We start from the raw sequence: 20,039 nt of genomic DNA, 5'->3' as shown, positions 1-20,039 counted from the left end.
AGGGATATCTTTTGTTTGTTTATTATCATTTGAACATTACAAATATTCACCTCACTTCAACCTGGAACCTCTCATACAATACAAAGTGTGTGTGTGTGTGTGTGTGTGTGTGTGTGTGTGTGTGTGTGTGTGTGTGTGTGTGTGTGTGTGTGTGTGTGTGTGTGTGTGTGTGTGTGTGTGTGTGTGTGTGTGTGTGTGTGTGTGTGTGTGTGTGTGTGTGTGTGTGTGTGTGTGTGTGTGTGTGTGTGTGTGTGTGTGTGTGTGTCCTCACTGAGTGAAGTCCAATAGTCTCCGGTGAGTCTTTCGTACATCCTCCTACTTTCGCTCTTTGGACTTCATACAAGTTGAGTGTTTCCGACACAGTGGTGGCTCTGGAAGGCAATTCAACAGTGCAGTCGCTGGATGCGACGCGAATGACATCACACAGCCCCTCGTCCTCCACGATGTGAATTGGGCGGCAAGCTGTCGCCACCCATTTAGCGATCTTTGTTGAAAGTTTGCTGCTCATAGACGTGTCCAGGCTGAAGGATAGTTGTGACCAGCTACCAGGCCAGACTCTAAAGACTTTCCAAGGGGTAAAATGCTGCTGCCGGAGTACTGACTGGATGTGTTGCTGATATCAAGTCCACCATCCTCTCAAAGTACTCTGTCCAATATCAGTCCCAGGAAGAAAGGTGTTTTAACGCTGATTCAAAACAGCAGAGAAACATGCATTCTTGTTCTCAGGAGGGGACTGACAGAGGATTTTTTAAACAACACACTAGAAGTACTTCATTGTCTTGTGCTAGTAAGTGCACGACTACTGAGTCCAGCAGTATCAATATCATTAAGAACTAATGGTAACATTGTCTTTGTATCACTCATCCAGAGGGTTACTCACAAAGTACATCGTGAAAGTTGTCCATTTTAGACACAGGCGTATTATATCTACAGCCGGAATGGCATCCATGTTCTGCTCAATGTGTGTCTTGGCCGTTTTCGTTGTGATCACTAAATTCACCTCCCACGTGAGCGCGTACTTTGAGCGCACCTATGTTACGTCGCCGTGACGTCTGACATCGTCGTGACGTCGCCTGTATTCTACGTCAACCCATTCAAAATGGATGGAGGCGTTGGCGCACGTTGACACGTCAGTTCTCCGCTCAGTTAGCTTCTCTGTTCTTTGGCACCAATCACACCTCATACTTCGCGACTCTCTCCAAGACTGCTGTGGGGGAACTCTCGCCGGGATCCTTTCCCCCGGCCTCGCCCGTCCTCATGTTTTGTGTTGTTTTGGAAACCCTCGAACGTCTCTCTCTCTTTTTCTGTTGTGGCCTGCGAGCCGGTCATCACAGCTTCAATGTGAAATATTATCAGTTAGTGGGAATTTGTTAACAGCATTCCCACTAACTGATATTCTACGCACGAGAAGTTTATTATTCCGCCGACTTATTTTGGCCCTCTTCTCCTCCCGCATTGAACATCGCAGAAACTCCGTTCAAACATCAAAACGTTCAGCTCGGTCGGGAATGGATGGCTATTACTTTTCTCATTCATAACTTTCATAATTCCAGAGATACATCCCATAATGCATCACATTTTTAACATTGAAGTCAATGGAGGAAATCTTCAGACTTCAACAAATCTTCATGCGACTTCAACTGCTAACTGTTCATTCATACTTTCACTCAGAACCCTCATTCCAACTTTTAAATGTTACACATCATTCTGACATTATTCGTGTAACACAACTTTAAAATCTGATTCTTACTTTTATAGATATTAAACATTGTTCAGACCTTGTTTTAGAGGTTTTCTTCATATTTTAAAGGTGACATGTCATGCTTTTCCGGTTATCACCCGTCCCCTTGTTGTTATGAAGGTTTTTCTGCATGTGAACGGTCTGCAGAGTCAAAACCCTCAAAGTGCACCCTGTAGGGAGTAAAACTCTAACACAGAGAAGACCTCCCCAAAACGCCTCGTTGGAGATACGTCACTGTCCATTTGATTCTTCCGGGTACATCATGATGTCATCCGTACCCGGAACGAAAAGGACCAATCCGCGGAGCCGTTACGTTAAGCCCCCGCTGATTGGTCCAAATTGACCAATCCACTGACTTCCTCACACACTCAGTGCAGGCAGCTCTGCTGATCTCTCCTCCCTGGCTGCAGGCTGATAACAGACAGTTGGGATCGCGGCGAAATTCTCTCTGCAGACCCATTCTCACAGCGTTTATCAACCTGTTTCTTACTCAGTATCAAGCCACACTTATTGTTTTTACTTCGGCTGTGACTTTGTGTGTGCTCAGGGTGAGTTTGACTGTGTTTCGCTGTGTATCGCTAAACAAGGAAATCACACCTCCACGGAGATCAGCGCGATTCACAACGTCCCGACTGGTCTCGACCAATCGGAGCACACTGGGCTCACAGGGAGGGGGGGGGGGGCGGCAAGAGCTGCAACGAGCCGTTTAGTGGAGAGAGTGAATACACAGACTTTACAGAGATGCTGTGAGAAACCAATGTGAGTTTGGAACATTGCACAGTATAAATCTATTCTAGTCGACCTCGACAATGGAATTATGATCAGTGGAAATGGCCGTGACATGTGACCTTTAACATTAGTGCGTGATGTCAGCAAGAGGGTAGAACCTCTTGAAATTTGCCTTCATATATATTTTTTAAACTGCCATAATTCCCAAACCCTACATTCCTGAGACATCATTGTTCATGACAAACGTAGGAAAACATCTCGTAGCTTGAAAAATGACAAATAATTAAGCAAAAACAATGAAACAAAATGCCTCTTGAGGGCATGAAGTGACAACAACATTCAACATGCCTCCATTAAACCCCATTGTAATTTCAGGCAGATATTTCCTCACGGCAGCAGCCGCACACCTTTAGTTAAACTGCCAAAAAGGCCACATTATTAACCCGAAAGTACACAAAAATTACACTTCAGATACTCAACTTCCTTGACATGCTTCACGTTTTGAAATTTCACAGATATCTGTTACGGTTCTTCCACAAAACGTTCACATGTAAGAGGTTCATCTCTCATTCAGAACAATGGAAACCTGTGATCTCTACACACCTCGTTAGCTCAACTATAAACACCTGTGCAATGGAACACGATGATGCCATCACTCCAGCTGACACGCTCAGAGCAGCAGACTCCAGGCAGCAGGGTGCTAACAGTCCAGCCGTGAAGACATCTACGGGACAATTTTGAGATTTCTTCAAATGCCGTTGCCATGGCGACACAATGCTCGCCATGAAACACGGCTTTCTCATAACTTCAGTGAAACTGCTCCAAACGCCCCAGAACTTCACAGGTTTGGTAACGATGCAGCCATCAATGCATCTAAGCGTATTATGGGGTGTCATCAAATGCTGTTGCCATGGCGACAGACCACTCGCCATCAAGTTAGTTCAAAAGTTTGCATTTCAAATATTCTGCTGCTTTTCCAAGCCTTTTTACTTTCCTTTCTTCTCTCATCACACATTCAAGCCCCCAGTGTTCATGTATCATTTCAATCTAAAGTCTTCACTTTCCTCTTACACATTACATTTCAGCATAGCAGTTTAGCGTCAGCTTTTCAGCATAAAGCATTCCCACTAGCAATTTCTTCAGGAATTGCATTCTCTAGTTCATGAATGTGATGCATCTATCTATCAATAAAGTGTCTGGGTCATTCTACAGAAAAGGTGGAAGTGCTGCCACTTACTTTTGCAGACACCAAAATACATGACGTTGACCTAATACTCAGATTCATGTTGAATAAATAGAGAATGTCTTTGCAATGGTACTACATAAAAACATTACAAAAATTGTTTTATACATAAATTGCAATTTATTTAAAATACCAAGTTCAAGGAACTGCCTTGTCACTTCGATCATACATGGAAGTTGGTTCTCATTTAATTCTCATTTCTATGGTTTTCATTTAAATTTGTTGTTATCAATAAATAAATCTCATTCATATTTACATAACATTACATACTTTAAATACAACACTGAAATGGTAAAATTATTATTAATTATATCAAATAAATGTCAGTCACCCAAAATTACGTCATTGGTGTTACTGCTACACAAAACGCTTTTATTTTGAAATAATGTACTGTCTCTGAAGTGCTTCCTGTAACAAGAGAACATTTGAGGCAGTGCACAAAGACATAAGGAAAGTCAGATACTTCTTACTTTGTTTGTTAAAGGTGTCATTTTATCTTCAAATTGTGTGCGTCTTTCAAGTCTGTCATTAGTGTTACTCATTGCATAGCGAGGTGAACATTTATAGGAATATATTTCACCCAGATTCCACCTTTTCTGTAGAATGACCTATCTATCTATCTATCTATCTATCTATCTATCTATCTATCTATCTATCTATCTATCTATTTTATAATAGCAGGGTCAAGCAGAGTGGGGTCGCCTATCCCTTTTAAGAGAGAGAGGGAGGTGTGGCGCGTGCATGTGTAGAGCGAGAGTGAGCGACTGTCCGGAAGAGAGCGGGAGTAGCAGCAGTGATCAGTCTGTCTCCAGTTAGCTGTATAACAAAGTCCTGAGGAAACACAGCGGCCTCCCAAGGAACAGCCTGCCTGTCTGCCTCATTTCAGAGTGGGTTATTGAAGCCGAAGCCTGGTGCTTCAGTCCGGGAAGACTGCAGAGAGTCCTCCCCTGTATTCCTCCACTACGGTCTGGGAGCAGCATCTATCTCCACTGTTGCTGTAACCATGGTAATGTCCCTCTGTGGGACCAATAAAGGACTTCTGATTGTGGGACAGACAGAAGAGAGGGGGGGAGGGGCGGGTTTGAATGCGGCTTTCTTCTTTTCCTGGATTTGAAGAGTCCTCTTCCTCGCAGCCCACCATATCCCAGGATGCAACGCGCGCCGGTGACGAGGAAACAAACAAAATGTCGGCCCGGTCTCAGAGAGAAAGCAGCACGTCAGGAGTAGGCCTAACGTTTAAATGTGAGTATTGGGTTTAACTTACTTTAATAACTGATGAATGTGAGTATTGGGTTTAACTTTCTGTAATGTTCTGTTCTATGGACATATAAGTGTCTACATAAACAGACGAAGCGGACTACTTCTCTCATTCCGAGTGTCCATCTTTATTCAACTGGCGCGCAACATGCACACATGCATTACGTCATCAACGTGATCTCTGTAATCAAAGATCTTGTATTCACCAAGATGTTACATCCCCCTTCTTTAGAAACAACAGTATAGCTGCCATAACAAATTATAACCATATTCATTTAAAACATTTAAAATAAATGTACGTCTTAAGGCACTATATCTACTAATTGTGATTACTCAATCACTGAGGGAATATTATAAGGCTGGTACATCAACATTTAGTAAACACTTCTGCAGTTTAACTTGTTTTTTTGAACAGTTGCCCAGAAATAATTCTAATAGAGCATGTGGTACTGCTTCTGAAACAAAACTGTTGAATTCAATTTCTAAACAAACAGAAATCACAGTGCATTGTCAGCATTGCATTTCTGTTTCTCTTGGCTTCACTCTGCGGCCTGATCTTGGATCTTATTGTAAACAATGTGTGATTGCTCTCTGGGGCCTGTTTGTGTCTCAGTGTCCTGCTGCAAAGTCTCAGTGTCCTCAGGCTCCAATGCTCGTCTGATGGAGTCTCCTGATCTGTGTCACGCTCACACGTTTGTAGAAGGTGACGCCTGTTGCGCCGAAACACGTGACCTCCGTCCGTGCAGATGGATCTCTGGGTACCTGCTGGCTCCACTACTGCTGCAGGTTTCCATGTCCCAGAAGAAGCTGGAAGCGATCGTGGCTCCCACTGGTAGTGCAGGCGGTGGTCTGGCATTCCTGTCATAATATTGTTTTTGTGGTGTTTGGCACTGTTCCCTCCGGCTGTGAACGGTGCTGCGACAGGCGAGCTCTGGTTGTACATGCTGTTCAGTGGTGGGAAGGGTGGAGTGCAGACGCTTGCTCATGAGCAGCTGCGTGTGTTTCTATACTCCAACCAGCTGAGGTACAGGTCAGTTCTCATGAGCGCTTTGGCAGTCTTAACGTTTTTCTCTGCTCGCCCGTTGCTCTACAGAGGACTGCTTGTGACATGCTTGAAGTCCCATGCATGAGCAAAAGCTTTAAACTCTTGTGAACTGTAGCGAGGTCCATTATCGCTGACTAGCGTCTGTGGTATTCCAAATCGAGCGAACATGGCCTTCAGCTTTTGGATGACTCCTGAGGATGTGAGGCTGGTGATTTGTTCTACCTCAAAGAACCTACTATAACAGTCAACTACAGCTACATAGTCAGTACTGTTCCATGTGAACAGGTCGGTGGCTATGACCTGCCAAGGTTGTTCAGGGATTGGGGTGACATCATAGGCTCTTTTGGGAGTGGGCTGCGTTGCTCCAGGCAGGTGCTGCAGGTCCCTAGTGTCTCTATCTGCTTACCCATCCTCTGCCAGAACAGCACATCTCTTCCCAAGTGTCCTGTGTGAATGCGTGAATGCGTTTCAGCCCTGAGTGAGTGCGGCACCATGATTTTCTCTCCTTTCAGTCGGATGCCATCTGCCTCTGATATCTCATCCCTATGATCCAATACTCTGAGACTGCAGGTGGACATTTAGTTTTTCTCGGGCCCTGCTTGGATCACCTGTCTCAGCACTGAGAGCTGCTCATCTTCGGCTGTAGCGACTCTGATCTCTGCCGTTTTGCGGCCGCTTACCGGAGCGTTGCTGATCAGTGTGTGTTTGGTAGTCCGTGCCCTCGCTCGTGGAGCGGTCGTAACACTCAAGTGGCTTTCTGGACAGAGTGTCTGCCACGGGAATTTGTTTCCTGGTTTGTGCTCGATAGTGATGTCATATCTCTGTAGCTGCAGTATCGTGCGGTGCAGCTGCTAAGGGCTTACGCATGATCGACTCAAGTGGCTTATGATCTGACTCGACGATCACCTGGTGAAACCGCCTGCATCCAAAGAGCACTGCGTATAGCTCCTTTTCCATCTGAGCATAGTTCTCTTCAGGTGCAGTCAGTGGCTTTGATGCGTATGCGACTGGTTCTCTTCCTGGAGCAGGACAGCTCCTAAGCCGTGTTTGGAAGCATCGACTTGTAACTTCACATCCTTTGTGTGATGGAGGTAGGTGAGTTCTGGGCCAGGCTCCTGTGTTAGGATGTCTTTTACTCGTTGAAAGGCTGCATCATGATTTGAGTCCCACACAAACTCACTGTTTTCCTTAACAGTTGCCGGAGTGGAGCTGTCGTCTCTGACATTCTCGGGGCGAACCTGGAAAGGTAAGTGACCGTGCCCAGTATGGTCTCCAACTCGGCCTTGCTTTTGTGGGTTAGGCATTTCTTTGATGGCCTTAATCTGGTTCGGGTCAGGGCGGATGCCTTCTCGTGTCAGCTTGTGCCCAAAATAGCTTACCTCAGGCACACAGATTTCGCACTTGTCCTTATTCAGCTTTGTCTTTTTCTGTGGTTCTCTCCAGCATGGCACGCAGGCTGGCGTCGTGCTCCTCTTTGGTGCGGCCGTAGACTATGATGTCATCTACGATGGCGGCAACGCCTGGAAGCCCCTCATAGGCCTCATCCGCTCTCCTCTGGAGCTCATCCTGTGCAGATATGATTCCAAAAGGCAGTCTCTTGAAACGGAACCTGTCGTAGATCGTGTTGAACGTGGTTAGCATAGATGAGTCGTGTGTGAGCTTTATATTCCAGTATCCAGATCTGGCGTCTCGCACACTGAAATACTGTGCTCCAGCCAGTTCTGGTGTGACGTCATCTAGAGTAGGAAGTGGAGAGTGGGGTCTTTGGATAGCTTTATTCAGGGCGCGGGGGTCTAGGCATATTCTCAGCATTTTTGTTTTCTGCTTTTCCAACACGACTAGTGCATTAACCCATTCAGTTGGCTCAGGGACTTTTTGGATAACGTCCAGTTTTGTCGTCCAACTCATCCTTGAGCCGGTCACGCAGAGCATATGGGATGCGTCGAGGTGAACATCCCACTGGTGGTACTGAGGGTTTCAGATGGAAACTGCATTCTCCAGGAAACAGTCCGATGCCTTCAAACACATCAGCAAACTCTTCCATCAGGGTTGTGTGCGTTATCAGCTTCGCATCAACGACATGTATCATTTTGACTAGGTTTAAATCTAGACATGCTCTTAAGCCCAACAGAGGTGGAGCATTTGTACGGACTGTCAAAACCTACCATGGCTGTTTTCTCACCGTGTTTACATGTCAGTCTACATGTTCCTTCTGCTTCTATCCTGTGCCCACCATCATCTGAGTTTGCTTGATGGGGGGCCTAGTATTACACAATGTGTCTGCTGGTATAATACTAGTGTTACGTTCCCTTCTAAATCTAGGGGCACAAAGGGAAGTAACAACACACAAAATAACCAGCCGAGAGGAAACTGAATGCTGAAGCCACAAAGTGAGGTTTTAATTAATAAAAAAGTAGAGGCTCACCAGCCAAATTGCAAAACAAACTTAACTAAGGACCACTTTCTTTCAAAAGAAAGTGACTAACATAAAACAATACACAAAGACACACTGGAGCACATCTCCTAACAATTAGCAGTACACAGGTTCAACTAGGCCTCACACAGAGACACTACACGTAACTCAGGCTGCACACATGCAGCCAGAGGAGAAGCGGAGAGCGACTGCAGCCTTCCTCAGGTCCTTTATTGATGATTGGGAATTGGGAGCACCTGGAGACAATCGGAGGGAGAGAGAGACACCCACACAAAAGCACACACACAAGCACCAACTGCGGCACATAACATCTAGTCTGAGCACCAGTGTCCATTTTAAACTTCAGTTTGTGCCTCGCGTCTCCTATTTCTACTTCTGCATATGCCTGTTCTCTATCTGTGTTCTCATGCTCTTTCATGACGGCATCAATATAGAGTTCTTCTAGTGACTGTTCTGCACTGTTTGAGATGGTATGCAATTTTCTGCGATTACATCTCGTCTGTGGCTGCTGTGTTAGTGACCCACACACTTTAGCAAAGTGGTTGGGCTTCTTGCTGCATTGGCGACCCTTTGCTGGACATTCCTCAGAGCGACTGTGCTCCCTCCCGCATGCTCCACATGCCTTGCTCCTCACGGCGCTGTTACGATCATTCCATGTCCACGTCTTGTGCCCACGGGATGCTTGGTCTGCTCTAAAAGGGTTTCTGCTAACCGCGTGAGCAGAGCGACTGTCGTGGCTAGTTAGCATTGTCTTTAGCTGCTGCTATGATAGCTCATGTGAACGTGCAATGGCTTTCTCTCGTGTCAAGTCTGGACTGTGACATTTTCCGCACACTCTTTGAGTTTGTAGCAAAGGTCTCCCTTGAAAAACAGATCAATGATCTCACTGGGATACACCTGGATAAATAAAGGTTTGAAATGAAAAGACAATCCGGTCTCATTTCCTCACTCTTTGGGTAGTTGCAGTCTTTACTAAGCAATTTTAGCTCCGTTACAAACTGGTCGAAACTCTCACTGTCTCCTTGGATTTTTCTCATGAAATGTATAGCTCGCAAATATGGGATTTGCTTTCGGAGTTAGTTATTTCATAGCCTTCCACATCAGAAACATACACTTGATGCCTGGTGCCGCGTTCACCAGCAAGGAACAAACCAACATGCACATATAAGGAGTCCTTTGGAGGCGGGCTCCCCCTCTGAGTACTAGGGGTGTTGAAAATAATCGTTTCTACGATGCATTGCGATGCGGACGTGGACGATTCGGTCTCGATGCAGTGACGGAAGATAATCGGTTATAGAGTAGTAACGTTGCTTCCTGATTTTCCGGCCGCGGCTTTACTATAACGTTTTTTCTGTCACTTTAATATCAAATCGGTCGGTGACGCAGAGATCAGGGAACAGACGTGACAGCGGCATAGCAACACGGAGCAGTCTGCTTTATCCACCAACACAAGAACACCAGTCCAGAACCGACAGCAGAAGGACCCGCTCTCAATCACTCCGTGTCAGAGACACAGGGTCCCTGTGTCTCTGAGCCGCAGCAACACGGAGTGTGTGACAGGGATTTATGTTTTTCAAAAATAATCGCGTTACAATCATGTCAGATTTTTGGTGGATTTAATTAAGTCTTGGATTGCAAAGTATGAATGTCCTCTAGCAATTTGCAGATGATATATACGTGTGTAAAGTTTGTGAAGGCAGGAGGAAAAAAGCTTCCGCGATCACCGTCTCCCCTCCGTTCCTCCAAGCCCCGCCCCCTCCATGAAAAATAATGAGTGACAGGCTGATAGTGACCCGATAGAAACTTTATTATTCACTTAATCACTGAGATATAATGAAGCTAATTTTATCTCATACATTCATGGGATTTATGTAACAGTAAAACAGAGAATGTAAGTGTGCACCCACATGCACTATTTGTGTTTGTATATGCTGTTGTAAATACTCCTGTTGTCTGCTGTGTTCAGACTCAAGTCATGTATGTGATGCCACATTCAGGACATTCAGTGTCCTTTCTTAACAGAAGGCCGTGGCTAGAAGCTGCAGCTAGACTGCAGAAGCATTAGCTTTTTGTTTTTGAGGATGGAACAACTTCACACACGGAGGCTAGACCTATACAATTCATTTATTTTGGTTTATAAATTAATGTCAAGACATTTATGTTATTGATTTCTGAAGCACTTTCTAATTAATAAAAAGAGAGTTCATATGTATTGACTGCATGTATGCATTGATGAAAAATAAGCCATGTGCAGTAATATAGAAAATTGAGGATGCAACGCATTGGTATGAATCGTGATGCACCGTGATGCACCGGGATATCGAACCGAATCGAATCGTTGACAGGATAATCGTAATCGAATCGAATCGAATCGTGAGACCAGTGAAGATGCACAGCCCTACTGAGTACTGGCACAAGATGGCTTCCAGGTCTGAACAAAGGACATGGGGATTACTTTGTGATTGTGTGCTTTAAAGACTGTTAAATGAATTTAGATGCATTTTATTAATTTGTCTGTGTAAGCTGGTTTTATAACTTTAACTGAATTAAAGAATTCTGAAGAAAAATAGACTACCTTTCTTAACAACACATAGTTAAGCCAAAATGTTAGTGAGGGAGTGTGTGCGCTTCCTCACAATCATATCTGTACATTTAGAGCATTGGTTTGAATAGAGCTTTGTTATGAAGTCGTCACTTGGCATCACTCTCACACTGGACAGTGTCGCAGCAGGTCTGTGAACAGGAGCAAGCGGTCACTTGGAGATCATTTGAATGTGGGTAGCTACGAGTGCCATCTTGAGTTTGTAACTGGGGCAGATGAGGTGCCGTTTAGACGATGATCAATTGGTATTAAGGGGCCCACAGTATGCCAAGATAATACCCCCCCCACCCTTACATCACCACCTCCAGCCTGAACCGTTGATAGAAGGCAGGATGGATCCATGCTCTCATGTTGTCTTCTGACCCTACCTGAATGTCGCAGCAGAAATGGTCTTGTGCATACCTTGGTTGTAAGAAGTGGTTATTTGAGTTACTGTTGCCTTTCTATCATCTGACCATTTTCAGAAAAAAGTCAGATTTTGAAAAAAATATTCAGAATTTTGCGGTTTAAAAAAGAAGTCAAAATTCTGAGGTTATTTGAAAAGGCCAGCATTTAGAGATTTTCTGAAGAATTCATCATTTTACAAAAAGTCCGAATTTTGAAGAAAAAAGTCAGGATTTTGAGAAACAATATTCTATGTGTTGTCGAGAGGAAGATGAGGCACACGAGACCCAACAAAGCAGACGAGCTGAAGGCCGCTAGTGAAGCAACCTGGGCTTCCATCCCACCTCGGCAGTGCCACAGACTGATAGTCTCCATGCCACGCCGCATTGATGCCATTATTCATGAGTCCAACCAAGTACTGACAGCAGGGACATTAACATACTTTTCAGAAGGACAGCATTTCTATATTAGAACATCTATTTTGTATTGGGCTATGTTTTATTAAAATGTTCCGAGATGCTGAATTTTGGCTTTCATTTAATCATCAAGATTAAAACAAATAAACGCTGGAAATAACTCACTTTTTATATGATGAATCTACGTGATGTATAAGTTTAAACTTTATAAATTGAATTACTGATATAAATCCAAGATGGCAGCACGTCTGTACCTGTCCCTGTCCGCTGTGCTCTCATGTCTGTTTTAGTGTTGTCTACTTGATATATGTTATCGTTGTAAAACACCGGTCAATATCTGTGAGCTGTTTTGGACAGTACAACCAGGGCGAGCGTTGTTGATACCGTAACATTACGGCTAAACCTTACTGCCCCGTTCCTGGGACCACTCTATCCGCTTGGACTGCGGAGCCTGTGCTCACTTCCCGGAGCTGAAACGCCACCTGTGTTGCGCTTGATTTTGGACTTTGGTGGACTGGGATCGTTCATGGATAAGAACGGGTTCGTTGAGCTAAAGCATAGCATGACTGGGCTTGTGTTCCTGTTTACACGAGACGTCAAACAACGTCATCTTCGTTCTCGGGAGGACTGAAAGTCTGGACCGGATTCTCACCTCGCTGACCTGGCATTTCTCAACTTCGGCAGGACGGAAAACGCGGACGGCATTCCTGTGCTGGATTCTGGATTTCTTAAGCAGGCCCTCTCTACCTCCTGACACATGTCACCCAGCATGTTTCTCCTTACACCTCTTTTTCTCCTACTGACTATTCTCCATCCATATGAAGGGTATGAAGTCCAAAATGTGCCTCATCTTGTCTTCCCTAGTAAAGACACAAACTGGGATTCTACTTTGTTTAAGAGCTCTGTACATTGGAGCATTCTAATCTCCAAGGATCTCACGACTCTACCTTGTCTTTTTAGTCCTTATAACTGGTTGTTTTCGACGAGCTCGTGTTCCTATGGTGGAAAGAGAGTAATAGGCCTATATAATGAATCTATGCAAACAACAACTTGGGTGAAAAGGAAATGTTTCATTGTTATCCTGCTCCTCTTATCAGGAAACGTTCATCTAAAACCTGGACCAGATTTTAATTGTCTGAGTACCCCTAATGATTTTAAAGCAAGGTCGGGTCTTGGTATCATCCACATAAATGTCAGAAGTCTAGCCTAAAATGGACCACATGAAAATCTGGGCAAAATCCTCTGATTCTGATGTTCTTGTTTTATCTGAATCTTGGCTAAAGAAATCTATCACGGACAAAGACATTGCAATTAAGGGTTACAATGTGTTTCGTTGTGACCGTCCCAGAAAAGGTGGTGGTGTTGCAATTTATGTAAAAACAAAATGCTACCATCCAATCATCTGTGTCTCTCAGCAGACAATTTGAACTACTTGCGCTGAAATTGGAACTTCTTAAGGGTCAGTTCATCACTGTTGTAGGGTGCTATAGACCCCCTTCAGCAAGCATTGAGGCTTTATCATCATTGAGTCATCAGTTATCCTGCTTGGATTTTAATGAGATTTTAATTGCTGGAGACTTTAACTGGGACTGGTTGTCCTCTGTCTCCGATAGTTTTAAATCAACCTGTGACTCTTTTAATCTTACGCAACTTATCAATAGCCCAACTCGTCCTAATCTTAAACACCAAGATAAATCGTCTCTTATCGACTTATTTTATAAGTTTTTGGATATTGGTATTTTTGTAAATGATATGAGTGACCATTGCGCTATAGCTACAATCAGGCAAGCTAAGCTTCCAAAAACAAGACCAAAAATGGTTTTTAAACGTGACTTTAAACATTTTTGCGAGCAAGCATTTTTTCATGACCTGTGGGATTTTGATTGGAACAAGATCTCTCTCATTAGTGATGTTGAACTGGCATGGGATTATTTTCATGAGGCTTTTACTAGAATTATAAACAAACATGCTCCTTTCCGCAAATTTAGGGTGAAAGGGCTAAAAAGTCCCTGGTTTAGTACTCACAGGCAGCTTTCTAAAGGAAAGGGATATTGCCTGGTCAAGGGCCAGAAAATCAAAATCCCAAGTGGACTGGATTGTTTTTAGACAGCTCCAAAATCATTTCACCTTCCTAGTTAAAAAGGCTAAATCTGAGTACTACATTTCTAATACTACTAGTAACTTAAATGATCCAAAGACATTTTGGAAGGTAATAAAAAAACTCATTTGGAACAGAAACTAAAAATGAATTACCAGTCTGCATTGTTACAGACTCGCAAACCCTCACTGACAAATCGGCCATTCTCAAGTGCTTTAATGAACATTTAATTTCATCTGGTTCTTTGTTTGAGTCCCTACATTCGGGCCCTGGACAGAATGTTGATTCCTCAACACCTTCATCCCATCCCATGGCTCAGCCATTCAATTTGACTTTTATCGAGGTGATAGAGGTCCATAAAGCATTGCAGAATCTGGAGCCACACAAATCGGCAGGTCCGGACAAACTTCCTCCTCATTTTCTTAAATTAGCAGCAGACTTTATAGCTGAGCCGCTGACTTATCTTTTTAATGTATCTCTTTCCAACAATGAGATTCCTAACATATGGAAATCTGCATATGTTCTTCCTTAACTGAAAGGAGGGGATCCCTCATCTGTTAATAATTATAGGCCAATTTCAAAATTATGTGTTGTAGCGAAGGTCCTCGAAAAGCTTCTCAGTGATCAACTTAAATTATTCTTGGACACAAATGATATTTTGTCAGAACACCAATCCGGTTTTAGAAAACAACACAGCACAACAACTGCTGTTATTAAAGTGGTGAACAACATAATTGAGGCATTGGACTGTAAAAAGTATTGTGCAGCTCTATTTATTGATTTGCCAAAGGCATTTGACACAGTTGATCATATGATCCTGACGGAAAGACTTCACAGTATCGGCTTATCTAGGCATACTGTAGGTTGGTTTTTAAATTATTTATCAGCGAGAACCCAATGCGTCCAATTTTCTGGGTCCTTTTCTTCCTTCCTCCCGATAGCAGGGGTGTGCCACAAGGTTCCATATTAGGACCCATTATTTTTACCATATATGTAAAATCTATGTAATAATTTAGCAAATGCTTCTTACCATTTTTATGCAGATGACACTGTTATTTATTGTTCCTCCGCTTCTATAGAGCAAAGTCTAGATTTCCTCCAGTCTGCCTTTGATGTCATACAAACCCATTTATATCAACTAAAGTTGGTATTAAATGCTGAAAAATCCAAAGTGATGATATTTTCGAATGGCAACAAGTTACCATCTATTATACCCAAGGTTTGTACTGCACAAGGGACAGACATTGAGAGGGTCACTACTTACAAATATCTGGGATTTCTTATTGAACAGAACTTGTCTTTCAAGTTACACACGGAAAATGTTGTTTCAAAGCTAAAAATAAAATTAGGTTTCTTTTACAGGAATAAATCCTGTTTCTCTTCTCAGACAAGGAAACATCTGATATCTACAACGTTTTTACCTGTATTAGATGATGGTGACCTGCTAGACATGAACACCTCTGACCAGTGCCTAAAGAGCTTGGATACTGTGTACCATTGTGCCTTACGATTTATCACTGGATGTGGATATCGAGTACACCATTGCACTTTATATGCTGCTGCTAATTGGCCATCTTTGTCTGCTCGCAGACTTTCCCATTGGTTGGGTTTTATTTATAAATCTCTGCTTGGGTTGGTTCCCTCCTACATTTGCACATATGTGTCAAAGAGAAAGTCTGTATGGCCTGCGCTCCCAAGATTTTATTCAGATGCTTTTATAGTGAGAACAAAACTGGGTAAAACAGCTTTTAGATATGCGGCCCCCACAGCTTGGAACAATGTACAGAAGGAGCTGAAACTCTCAGATATAATCACTATGGGGAAATTCAGGTCCATCTTAAAGGACAGAGAACACGACATCATTGATATGTGAGTGCTCGTATATCCTAAAATCGTTTTAAATTTTGCCAGTTTTTAATGATTTTTAATAGTTTGTTTTATTTCGCATATTGACTGGCTAATGTGCCATTTTATTTGTGTTTTACAGCTGTATTTGTCTGCCTGTCTTGTCTGTGTTTTATCTGTTTTAACTTCGTTCATGCTGCCCTTCTTGGCCAGGTCACTCTTGGAAAAGAGATTTTAATCTCAATGAGTCTTTTACCTGGTTAAATAAAAGATATATATATATATTCAATTTATTGAGATGCACCTGTATGAGTCCAAGTACAGGTTTAGCAAGGCGCTGAGAGATGCTAAACGACTACTCTGAGAAACTCCAACACCAGTTCTTAGCTAACTACTCTGCACACAGGTCATAAACTATAAGGCTACGGCCTCACACTCTGTGAACGGCCGACGCCTTGCTAAGCGGCAGTGAAACTACGTTTTAGATCAGCGACAGTACTAACTCACCTGTTGTGCTGAAATTCTCCAGGGCATCTGGAAAAGTATGTAAACATAATTATTGGATAAGGGCTTCAAAGTTAATGAAGTGTTAATCGTGGTTCGATTTTAAATTGTAAAACTACAGTTTCTCTGAATATGTGTTTCCTGCAGACGTCCAGCAGCTGGTAGTGGTTAAAGAAGAGGTTCCCCCTGAGCAGCAGGAGTGGAGCTCCAGTCTGGACCAGGAGGACCCAGAGCCCCCCCCACACATTAAAGAGGAACCGGAGGAACTCTGGAGCAGTCAGGAGGGAGAGCAGCTTCAAGGGCTGGAGGAGGCCGATATCATCAAGTTCACATTCACTCCTGTCCCTGTGAAGAGTGAAGATGATGAAGAGAAACCTCAGTCCTCTCAGCTTCATCAAAGACAAACTGAACACCTGGAAACAGAAGCTAATGGAGAGGACTGTGGAGGACCAGAACCAGCCAGGAACTCAGATCCAGAGAGACATATACAACCAGAGACTGAGGACAACCCTGGAGACTCTTCAGAACCTGAGACTGGAGACTCCTCTGAACCTGACACTGAAGACAGTGGAGATTGGAAGGAGACCAGAGAACCAGGTTCAAACTCTCAGAGAAATAAACAAGACCCTGTCAGTGATTCAGGACGTAGTGCAGGAGAGAATATATTTGGCTGCTCAGTCTGTAAGAAATATTTTAATCTGAGAGGACATTTAAAGGCCCACATGAGAATCCACACAGGAGGGAAACCATTCAGCTGCAGTGTTTGTGACAAAAGATTCACACAGAGCCATCATGTCAAAACCCATGCGTGTGTTGGTCGTCAGTCCTCACGGCTTCATCAAACTCAAAGTGAGGAGAACAGAGAGGCAGAGCCTCCAGCCAGCAGCTCAGCTGAACACATGGAAACAGAAGCTGATGGAGAGGACTGTGGAGGACCAGAACCAGCCAGGAACTCAGATCCAGAGAGACATTTACAACCAGAGACTGAGGACAGCCCTGGAGACTCTTCTGAACTTGATACTGAAGACAGTGCTGATTGGAAGGAGACCAGAGAACCAGGTTCAAACTCTCAGAGAAATAAACAAGACCCTCTCTGTGATATGAGACATAGTGCAGGAGAGAAAACATTCAGCTGCTCAGTCTGTAAGAAATATTTTACACAGAGTGGAGATTTAAAAAGACACATGAGAGTCCACACAGGAGAGAAACCATACAGCTGCAGTGATTGTGACAAAAGATTCACACAGAGCTATCTGGTCAAAACCCATAAATGTGTTGGTCGTCAGTCTTCACAGCTTCATCAAACTCAAAGTGAGGAGAACAGAGAGGCAGAGCCTGTAGGAGAGAAACCATTCAGCTGCTCAGTCTGTGAGAAAACATTTGCATGGAAAGGATATTTAAATCTGCACATGAGAATCCACACAGGTGAGAAACCATACATCTGCTCAATTTGTAAGAAATCTTTTGCAGTGAAAGGAACTTTAAAGTGCCACATTAGAATCCACACAGGAGAGAAACCATACAGCTGCAGTGTTTGTGACAAAAGATTCACACAGAGTCATAAGGTCAAAAACCATAAGTGTGTTGGTCGTCAGTCCTCACAGCTTCATCAAACTCAAAGTGAGGAGAACAGAGAGGCAGAGCCTGTAGGAGAGGAACCATTCAGCTGCTCAGTCTGTGAGAAAACATTTACACGGAAAGGATATTTAAATCTGCACATGAGAATTCACACAGGAGAGAAACCATACATCTGCTCAATTTGTAAGAAATCTTTTGCAGTGAAAGGAACTTTAAAGTGCCACATTAGAATCCACACAGGAGAGAAACCATACAGCTGCAGTGTTTGTGACAAAAGATTCACACAGAGTCATAAGGTCAAAAGCCATACGTGTGGTGGTCGTCAGTCCTCGCAGCTTCATCAAACTCAAACTGAGGAGAACAGAGAGGCAGAGCCTGTAGGAGAGAAACCATTTGGCTGCTCTTTGTGGGAGAAAACTGCTAGACGGAAAATAAATGTAAAACACCACATGAGTATCCACCCACGAGAGAAACCATTCAGCTGCTTAATTTGTGAGAAATCTTTTGCAGATATTGGGAATTTAATTACACACATTAGAGCTCACACATGAGAGAAATCATTCACCTCATCTGTGTGAAATATTTTACAGTGAGAGGAATTTTTAAAGACACACATGAGCTGATGGAGAGGACTGTGGAGGACCAGAACCAGCCAGGAACTCAGATCCAGAGAGACATTTACAACCAGAGACTGAGGACAACCCTGGAGACTCTTCTGAACCCGACATTTTCCAAGTCAAATCTGGAACAAAAAAAGAGGACAATTAATTAGTCCTTCGACAATTCACATGAGAAAAATCTGTCTGTCTGTATAAACTCTGTTTGACAATGTTCAAACATGACTTCATCTAAACGCCATCTTTATCAACAGAAGTTTTGAATATGTTTAATGTTTTTGTCATACTACTTTTCTGATGTATACTATAACCACTGACTGATTAATCTGCAGGAGTTTCTCTAATAATCTGTTTGGTTAATGAAATGTTGTGACTTTAAACTTCCATTGGGATGTTGTTGATAGTTCCTGTTGAGTTATCAGTCTGTTCTGGTCTAAAAGAAGAACCAATGACTTATTGATATAGAGAATATTACGATGTTTTCAGTTTGATTCTGTTCTGTTTATATCATCAAACCAAACTAAAAGAAAAATTCCTTTGAAACAGACTCACATTCCTGCATATTGTTTGTGTTTTGCAGCAGATTACATTCAGCTCATTTAGAGTTCAGATGGAGTTTTAGGATTATTCCTGCTTTTTGAAACTGTAGTACGGGCTCATGTGTTTCATTGTTGGTGTTCTGTTAAATGCAAATTGAAGTCCTTTCACCTCTGTTGAATCAGGTTGGAAGCAGAAATAAAGTACTTGTTCATATCGAACGCTGAATTGTAACTCGTGTTCTTGCTTTTTATACCCGTCTTAATCTATATTAGCCTTTTTAAATGTCATTCTTTCTGCTCTTTAATATTGAAGGTTTATTTAGATAAGATTAGATTTACTTATATATTTAGTTTTAGATGCAGAAACAAGTAATAAACAAGGCATCGCACTGAAGCTGAAACTATTATAGAAAAGAGATAACTATATGCATATAAACATCAACAATATACTTACCTTCAGAGGTTCTATGGTACACACACGAGATATACAGAATAAGTTAGAGTACGCTGTAATCAACAAATCATAATCATATTGTTAAAAAATAAAACACAGGATAAACAATATGTGCTCAGTAGTTCCAGTTTATTTTGAAATGAAATGTAGCACCTTTTCTCTTTTGGAGAACACTAAAAGTATAAGAAAAGTATACTTGTATTTCTGCACATTATATTTAATTTGTTATTAATGGACTATCTGTCACAAAACCAATTCTTCCCTCAGGATAAGTATTTTAATTATTTATTTATGTATTTATTCTCTCTATTATAGATTAGTCGTTCTCTTTTATTGAATGTTCCAGGTTGTATTGCCCCCATGTGTTGCTGTAGCTCCATCCCTTGATGGCACTGTTTGTTTCTTCCCCTGGATCTCTATAAAGTTTATTAAAAACTACAACCCCCATGATGCATTAGCTGTTATCCCTGCTAACAGAAATACGCTTGTTGAGACTGCAAAGAGTCAGAGTGACTTTTACATCTCATGCAGAGAGTTAGGCTGTGGACAAATT

At 42.7% G+C, this 20,039-nt stretch overlaps 2 protein-coding genes across 2 annotated transcripts in view; both read left to right on the top strand.

The window, feature by feature from the left end:
- Positions 1 to 20,039, top strand: part of LOC117441582 (zinc finger protein 271-like) — a 450,813-nt gene that overhangs the window by 314,615 nt on the left and 116,159 nt on the right. The window lies entirely within an intron of this gene.
- On the top strand, positions 4,488 to 19,234 carry LOC117441565 (zinc finger protein 271-like). The gene is made up of 2 exons (XM_034077629.2): positions 4,488 to 4,955; positions 16,446 to 19,234. The coding sequence occupies exons 1-2, from the start codon at positions 4,799 to 4,801 to the stop codon at positions 18,425 to 18,427; spliced, it is 2,139 nt and encodes a 712-aa protein (XP_033933520.2). The 5' UTR covers positions 4,488 to 4,798; the 3' UTR covers positions 18,428 to 19,234.

This window comes from Pseudochaenichthys georgianus, unplaced genomic scaffold, assembly GCF_902827115.2.
Source record: "Pseudochaenichthys georgianus unplaced genomic scaffold, fPseGeo1.2 scaffold_180_arrow_ctg1, whole genome shotgun sequence".
NCBI classification, from domain to species: Eukaryota; Metazoa; Chordata; class Actinopteri; order Perciformes; family Channichthyidae; genus Pseudochaenichthys; species Pseudochaenichthys georgianus.
The sequence above is the reverse complement of the archived record's forward strand: the minus strand, read 5'-3'. Positions and strand labels throughout refer to the sequence as shown.